The sequence below is a fragment of the Talpa europaea genome (genome assembly GCF_964194135.1).
Source record: "Talpa europaea genome assembly, chromosome: 16".
NCBI lineage: Eukaryota > Metazoa > Chordata > Mammalia > Eulipotyphla > Talpidae > Talpa > Talpa europaea.
Window position 1 is genome coordinate 29,318,742 of NC_140084.1, and position 8,589 is coordinate 29,327,330.

Consider the following 8,589-nt stretch of genomic DNA (forward strand, 5'->3'; position numbering starts at 1 on the left):
CAGGTGAATCTGTCCTTATCACTTTTAAAAAGCTTATTGATGTGTCCAGTAATTACATTTCCCTCATACAAAAAGGGGCCAGGTCAGATTCCAGACACCCAGACAACACAACCTGCTGGCTGGAGACCCCAACATGACGGGTAGCCTTACAGGGAGCTTGGAGTCAGAGTCTGCATGGGCAGGCACGTAGATGTTAAGGTACAGGCAGTCTTCTGACACTTCCAGCTTGGGGTAATGCACCTTGAGTATGTTTTCATCTGTGATCAGCCAGTCTGCGTTCTGGAAGCACCTTGGAAAAGGGAAGGAGAGACCCCCAGAGGTGCTGTCAGCCAACTTGCTTAGGAGTCAGTTCTTGTGACAGCCAGAGGGGAGGCCTGGACTTTCCCTGTGCCTGAGCCGAAGAGGTTTATGGGAGCTATTGGATCGGTACAAAGTCTAATCATGCCTCATCCTCCCATGAAGGCACAGACAAACTACCCAAAAAGGGAAGGAAAAGCACACTGTGCAGAATAATTATACCATTAACTCCAGGCACTCACCTATGTCTACACCCACCACTGTAATCCAGACACATGCATCAAGACTCAAACTGGCTCAACAATTCCCCAAACTAGAGGGCTGTACACTGACTAGCATATCAAGGGCTTTCCTCAGGAAGCTCCCTTTTTGATCTCCAGAGAAATGCAATGACATTCACAGGAACCAACTGACAAAGGAGGGCAGGAAGGCTCCTGTGTCCAGGGTTTTGCTCAAGCCAGTCCCTCTGCCAAGACTATTATCACATATCTAGTTCCTCATGTTCTCCCCTTTCAGTACAATTCTCCCCTTTCAGGCTCCTCCAATAAACCTTCTGATATTTTTTTCATTTAGATCATCTTTGTAAACATCTATATATTTTATGTTATTTCCTAGAATGTCTCCTAGGCTTACTCACCAGTGTCCTCAACTTATTGAGCAGCCAAAAGCCTGTATGCCATAGCCCCTAGCACCAACCCTGATATAAGGTTAAATCAGAAATCAAGGCTCCACAACACAGCTATCCTTAACTTCCCTTGAAGGTGAGGAGAGGTGGTTCTCTGTGTGTCCTGGTGCCCTTCTCCAATAATGGCTACACTTGTCATTCAGTCTATGTATTTTGTTGTCATTATTGTTTATGTCACCACCACAACTACCAGCCTACAGGTTCTTTGAGGGCAGCTGTGCCTAAACCATTCTGGTTTCCCCCAGGGCCTAATAAAGAGCTAATTGTTGAGCTGGTTCCCATGGATATTCGTTGAATGAAGAAATGAATGAATGAATGAACAGCTGAGTTTCAGCTAATCGTCCTTGGCCCCAAGGCTACATAGTTTTTCTGTGACTTAGGGAGCTTCTTGGCACTAGAACATTCATTCTACCTGGGACTCCAACATCAAGAGCCAAAGGTGGCCAACCTGATTGAGGCTTCACAGAATTTGAGTCAGAAGATTCTTGGGAGGGCTTCCCTGGTGGTGCAGGCGCTTGAGCACCACGCTGTGGAGCTTTCCGCAGCCTCTGCAGTGTGGGTTTGATTCCCGGCTAGCCAGCGAGAATCCCACATGGCAAAGCAGACCTCACCTGTCTCACCCACTGCTTCCCTCAGCGGTGTATTTCATCATTCTGCCTGTTCAGTTCCCCGCTTTGGCTCTGGTGAATCCTCTCACCCTCCCGCGCATCTGGCCTGTACCCCAGTTCTTGTATAAAAATAAATAAATCTTAAAAAAAAAGAAGATTCTTGGGATTTCCAAGTCCCACCTCCGATCTAATACTCAAGGACCCTCCACATTTCACCTGGAACTATTACTAGTTGGCCACCGGAGCATGAAAATTCATAGTAAGTGGGCTCTGCTTAACTCCCTGCCTCCCATGTCACAGAAACACACTCATGTACTCATTCCACAAGCACTGGTAGATTTCCCACTATGGGCCAGACCCCACACTGGGCACAGTGTTGAGTGCTAGAGATAAAAGGCCACTAAGGGGGTTCTTAGCTCTAAAACACTTCTTCCCCAGCATGACCATAGAGGCTAGACTAGGGTGAGAGGGTTAGAAGTCACACAGAAACACCTCTGCAATCCCTTCCAACCAAAAGACTCAATAAGGCTATTGCAGTGGTTCCCAAACCTGATTGGTCCTCAGAATCCCTAGAGAGTTGTCAGCTAATAGAATTTCCTGGGCCCAGCACAGGAATCTGTATCAGAAATGAAGCTTTCTAGCACTTCTGTAGTCCTCTCCTCCCCCTCCCCAATGCCCACCCAGCGTCTCCTTTCCCATTGGGCTGCAAGACCTTTATCCCCCTCAATGCTCTGCCCCTGCGCCCAGGTTGTAGACTACTCATGGGACTGAGCTCGGGCTTACAATTTAGGATAGGAAGTGGCTTTTCGGGAGCCCTTCCAGGGTAACGCAGGCTTCGGTTTCTCAAATCGCAAGGATCCTAGAGGGGGTGCTGCATAGGGGATCCCAAGGAACACGTTCACAGGCATGATGCTTCCTAGCACAGTGACTTGCTTCCCCTGGACCCATCCCAGTCTGGTGTTCCTCCATGGGGCATCAGCAGCCAGCCCTGTGGGAACAAACAGGGAAGAAGGGGTGGAATCAGGAGCTGGTTGGCAGGCGGCAGGCAACAAGCCAAACTTGGAGCTCCCTCTAGCGGACGATTGTTCTTGACTGAGACACCGCAATGGGAAATATCAGGATTCCTTTTCAATGAAGCATGTCTATCGCTTCCTTCAAGTTTGTCTTAGAAGTCACTTGTGCGAGAGCACCCATTGAGTTCCTCCTAAGAGCAAGGAGGAAGCCACACAATTCCCCTGTTAATTTGGGAAACCGTCTCTCTCTACAGCACTGAAGCTTTCCTTTACCATGAAACGGATATATACCAGAGTCTAAGACCCTACGACCTATAAAATCATCTGGCCCAGAGTTTTCAAAAATTTTGGCATTTTCATAACTATCAGTTCAATTGTTGGCATGGCTGTGCATCTCCTGTATGGAAACTACTGACTTAAACTTTTTTCTTAAAATTAAATTTAAATAAGCTTTTAAAATTTCACTTAGGGCCTTCCCTGGTGGTGCAGCGGTTGAGTGCTGGGCTGCGAAGCTGCCCGCAGCCTCTGCAGCACCAGTTTGATCCCCGGCCACCAGCGAGGGTCCCACATGGCGCGCAGACCTCTCCTGCCGTGCCTGCTGCTCCCCTCAGCAGTGTATTTTGTCAGTCTGGCTGTTCTGTTCCCTGCTCTGGCTCTGGTGAATTCTCTCACCCTCCTGTGCTTTTGACTGTACCCAGTGCTTGTAAAAATAAATAAATAAATCTTTAAAAAATAATAAAAAAATAAAATTTTATCTAGAGGAATCCTAAGCAATTACATCTATGGAATGGTAGTTTTAATGAATCGGGTGTATGCTTTTGAATACACATGAAAATAATTTTATACATCAATGAATATTAAAAAGAAAAAAATCCTCTGATTCAGATACAACTTGAAATTACCTCATCTACCCCCAGCGGTATGAGGATGGCACTTTGGAAAACTGAGTGCAAGTGTTTCTGTCCACATAGAATACGGGGCCTTAACTGTCCAGCTATTTACTTAGCAGGACCCAGTTGTCTTAATGTCCTGCCTGGCGGCTGCCACTACAGTACAAATTCTGTTTCATGTACCCAGGACAGTGCTCTCCAAGCCCTCTCCAAGCAGGATGTGAGCAACCAAGGGCAGGACCAGTGTCTTTTGAGTTCTACCTGTACCCAAGAAGGAGACTCTAACTACCAGCAATAAAGACCAGGTGCCTGAGGTTACCATACAATCTTCCGCGGGACCCCAGAGACCATGACTGTAAAAAAAAAAAAATCCTCCAAGGTAGGGAAATCTCCCAAACCCACTCCTGAGAGCCCTCTGTTCACAACAAATATCTCACCCTTGGTGGCAGCTGCAAAGACTAAAACAGCCCAGATCAGGATCTGGACTGGATGCACCTTCACTTTGATCATCCGGCTGGCTCCCCTGAACTCCCAGGACATCACAGCCACTGCTGGCCTCAGAGAACTGTGATCAGTAAAAAGAGCCAGCTCCCTCTTAGAAGACAAATGTTGAGCAGGCTGCCACAGGATGCAGGATTGGTGAAGAATAGCATCAGACAAAGATTTTCAAACAAATTGCCAAACAAGACTTTCCTGTTCTGATTTACATAAGAAGAAGCTGATGATTAACCACTGACTTGGGAAAAGATAACTTGGTAGGTTTGGACTCATAGGACAGCAGAGTGGAAAGGACATTTGGTATTAAATAAGTAGAGACCTCAAACTCAAATGCCTACAGAGGTCAGGGAGGCAGCAAATAAGCAGTGAATAAAGTTGACCAGGAGACACAATGGGGGATGTGGGGACTGTGAAAAAAGCTAGACAGCAGATGCTCTCTATAAAGGGGAAGTGACTTCTCAATTCCAGTGAACATTTGCTTTCTGATTACAGAAGTAGGCCAAACCTCTTAATTTGTATATGACTTGCTTTTAAAATATCACAGGGGACTCCCTGGTGGTGCAGGTGGTTGAGCGCAGTGCTGTGAAGCTGTCCGCAGCCTCTGCAGTGCTGGTTCAATCCCTGCCGGCCTCAGAGGAACCCATGTGGCGAGCAGATCTCTCCTGTCTCACCCAATGCTCTCCTCAGCAGTGTATTTCATCAGTCTGCCTGTTCTGTTCCCCGCTCTGTCTCTGGTGAATCCTCTCACCCTCCAGTGCATCTGGCCTGTACCCCTGCTCTTGTATAAATAAAAAATAAATCTAAAAAAATTTTTTTTTAAATTTAATTAAAAAAAATATCACAGTGGAAGCCCAACATAATTTCTGCAGGCTGTGTACTGAATTATGTTGTAGATGAAGTCTCTGCAATTCTGATCTAGACCCAGAACCCCCAGTGTAAATATGAAGAAACAATCCCAGGGAGGTAAAGTTACAATAAGCAGCATCTGGGTTGTCACTGCAGTTCTTCAATCAGGAGGCCATGCTCTGAGTGACAGTTAGTGGATCATGGAGGAGCAGGGATGGGACCCAGAACATCACCATCTTGCCCCAACAGGCTCCAGGCCTCACTGAGGATAAAGGAGCAAAAATGGGGCTAACCAAAGGTTTGGTACTGGCCTGGTAGAGTGAGATTTATCTGGGGCTTTTGTTGAAAATGCATCCTTTTGCCCTACCCCTTGGAGAAACAATGCTTCTTGATTTAAGAAGCATCAGGCTAAGGCACAGGAGAATTCCCAGGGTAGTCACCTCCTGAGACAGACAAGGGGGCCAATAAGATCGTACATGTGTTCAGTTTTAAGCTCGTGCTAGCTGCAGACCTCCGCACAAGCAGGAAAGGTTCTCTTCAGTGTTGAAGCAACAGGCTGCCTAATGTGCTTTACTGTAAATCTTTGTCGATTTGAAGTCCACTAGTAAATATCTTACTCCCCAATTCCAACTCCAGTTCTGATTTTCTGCTGACAGTGCCAGGAATTATGGAAAGGTTTCAGTAGAGTCCTATGCGAGGCTTTGATTATTAATTCAGCAGAAATCACATAAAATTCAAATTAACCTCAAATTGCCCCTGAAATCCAGTGAACAACTGTAGACAGCAATCTTTTGTGTGATGATGGTTGAGAACGATGGGTGGGGGTAAGGAAGAAGGGACTGTCTATATGAGACATCTGGATGTTCTAACAGTTCACCCTGGAGGTGATCAACTGAAATACTCTGCTGAAGAGAGCACAGGGCAAGACAGGAGAGGTCTGCTGTGCCACATGTGGGCTACCTTCCTGGCCGGGGATTGAACTCATGTCACAGTGGCTGACGATAGCTTGATAGCCCTGAGACTTTAACCCCTGCACCACCAGGGAGGCCCCTACACTTTCCTTTCTAACACCACTCATACACTCTAAAAGGCTGCATGCTCTGACCCATGGCCTTGGGAACCTTTTTCCAGACACCTGGGTTTTACCTTGATTATTCCTCTAAGTCAAGAACGCTCTTGAACAAATTCTTTCTTTCCTCCAGGCCTCATTCTTCCTATTTTACACAACACTGCAGACTTGTAGGTTTCTACATTCTAGAGCTACAAGTATGAATGAAGTTTCAGGCCCTCCCCTCCCTCACTGTGATGCAGGAGAACCCAGAGTAGGGTGCAGAGGCAGAGAGGTTCCCAAGAAGAGGAGATTTCTGGCAGGGAGGTGAGAGATGTCAACGCAAAATGGCATCCCCCAGGTCCTACCAACCAGGGTCTTCAATGTCCATTTTATTTACAAAATGAGGCTCCTTAGACTATCTTCTCCCTTCTGGCCCACCTAAAAGGCCCATAATTCTATCCCTGTAGCCAAGGGAATAATACCAACTTTCTCTACCTCTACTTGTTCAATAGTTTTTAAAGTGCTTTCACATGTACTATCTTACTGTCACATCCCCCCACATACATCTTGGATGTCTTTCTTCTCCAGTTTATCTTTTAAAGCCCAATTCAACTACCACCTCTTCCAAAAAGCTTTCCTAGATTCTCTTTAACCCCTTGGTGCTTGCCTTCCCAGCCTCTCTTGCTTCCTACTTGGTTGTGGACATAACTATCTTCCTCCTTGAGAAGGTCTTTTCCACTTATGTATCCACCCAGCTCCTTCTATGTATCTTGGTATTCCCCAAAATTCAGTCCTTAACACTCTAGTGTCACAATTTGTATTATTTCCACTGTTAACTTGGCTATCAATTGACTTAGTAACTTTTCCTTTAAAAATTGTTCATTATCAAAGAAATCTTTATATATCTGGGGACACTGCTTTGAAACTATGGGGATAGTGTTTTGAAAAGAATAAAGCAGTATGTTTTACATTTCAGCACTATAAAGCATTCCTCCTACTCCTGGCAACCATTATGGTAAAGAAGTAGAGTTTGGTTTAGAGAACCCCAAAGTAGAGAGGACAAAGTGGAGAATCTGCCCCTTGACAAGAAAAGAGAAGGGAAGCCAGGTTGGCAAAGTAGGGAGTGATGCAAGATGCCCTGAGTCCCCCTCTTAGGTGGAAGTCCCAGGGTAGGGGATGTGTTAGACATGTGAGGCTCAAGGCAGTCTTGAGTCCCCAGAACATGCTGCTTCCAGGGCACCTGCAGCTGTGAGCCAGGCCGTGGCAACCACAGCAGAGTCAAAGAAGTTGGGCAAAGATAGATTTTAGGTGATGCTCCTACTTCCTGGGATTGATTGTTCCTTGGAAGGACATGTGACCTTTAAGGGAACTTGTCAGTGATTGAGAACCTGGCTGGGAGCTAGATGGGGAGCGAGGACAGAGAACCCACAGAGGTGCCTCCTGGGCTTGTGAATAAAGTGGAACCACAGCCGGATCTGGGTACTGAGTGCCAGGGGAGCAATGTGGATTTGGACTAAAACATAAGCACAGACCACAAGGAGGAATTCATCCTCCTGCCAGGAACCTATGCAGAGAGAAGTTGCTGTGGAGAGCAGGACCATGTGAGAACCTTTGCAAGTGGGTCCCGGCTCCCTCTGCTCTTCCATGGCTATGGTCACCTAAGCTTCTCCCAACTCTTGGACTAGATGCCAACTTGGAAAGCAGGTCTGGGAATGTATCCTTGCTTATGCAGGAGAGATCAAAGTTTACTTCTCTATTCATAAGGGGAGGCTGAAGGGATCTTGAAAGCATCACAGCAATGGCTGGCAGTTCCAGATGCATGCTCATTGGTGGCAATGATTGAGTACTGTTTCTTAATCAGGATCTAGTCACACACCAGGAGATGATTTCCAAAGGGCATGCAGTTCTCTAGTGCTGTGGGCATGGCCTCACTCTGGAATTCTAAGGACCCATATCATGATTGTCCCACTGGGGCTTAGGAACTGCACTTGCCTAAGCCTAATCTGTGGGGCACTATCAGATACATGATATATAATACAAATATAATATAATATAATATAATATAATATAATATAATATAATATAATATAATCTCAATATATGATATATAATAGAAAACTCAGAACCTTACAGGTGAAAAAGAAAAATGGGCAGAAAAAATAGTTGAAGAAGTAGTGTCCTAAAACACTGCATCACAAGAGCCTCTGATGCCATAGAGAATGAATCTAAGTAACACTGTCCCACCATCCTTCAAAGGTGGTTCTCACTGTTTACCTGTTAGATTAGGCAAGTTTTTTAAAGATTTATATTATTTATTTAGGCATATAAGAGCTGGGGTGCAGAACAGAGGTGCACGGTGGAGGGGGGCTGTTGAGAGGATTCACCAGAGACAGAACGGGGAACAGAACAGGCAGACTGACTAAATACACTGCTGAGGGGAGCAGCGGGCGAGACAGGAGAGATCTGCTGCCATGTGGGTCAGTTCCCTGGCCCAGGATTGAACTTGGGCTGCAGTGGCTGCGGATAGCTTCATAGTGCTGAGACTTAAGCCCTTACACCACCAGGGAGGCCCTGGGCAATGTTTGAAGACATTTTTGATTGTCAGAACTCAGGAAGCAGTACTGGAATCTAGTGAGTAGAGGTCACGGACAAGGCAAGAGGTCAACCTACAGGACAGCCCCCCACATTTATCCCCCTTTCC

At 46.2% G+C, this 8,589-nt stretch overlaps 1 protein-coding gene across 1 annotated transcript in view; it reads right to left on the reverse strand.

The window, feature by feature from the left end:
* LOC311185974 (carboxylesterase 5A-like) overlaps positions 1 to 4,033 on the reverse strand; it is a gene marked incomplete at both ends in the record, with an annotated part of 29,028 nt that extends 24,995 nt beyond the window's left edge. The window contains 3 exon segments of the mRNA XM_084256860.1: positions 151 to 289; positions 2,374 to 2,578; positions 3,931 to 4,033. Coding sequence (XP_084112986.1) covers positions 151 to 289; positions 2,374 to 2,578; positions 3,931 to 4,033 — 447 coding nt within the window.
* Between the last annotated feature and the right edge of the window lie 4,556 nt (positions 4,034 to 8,589).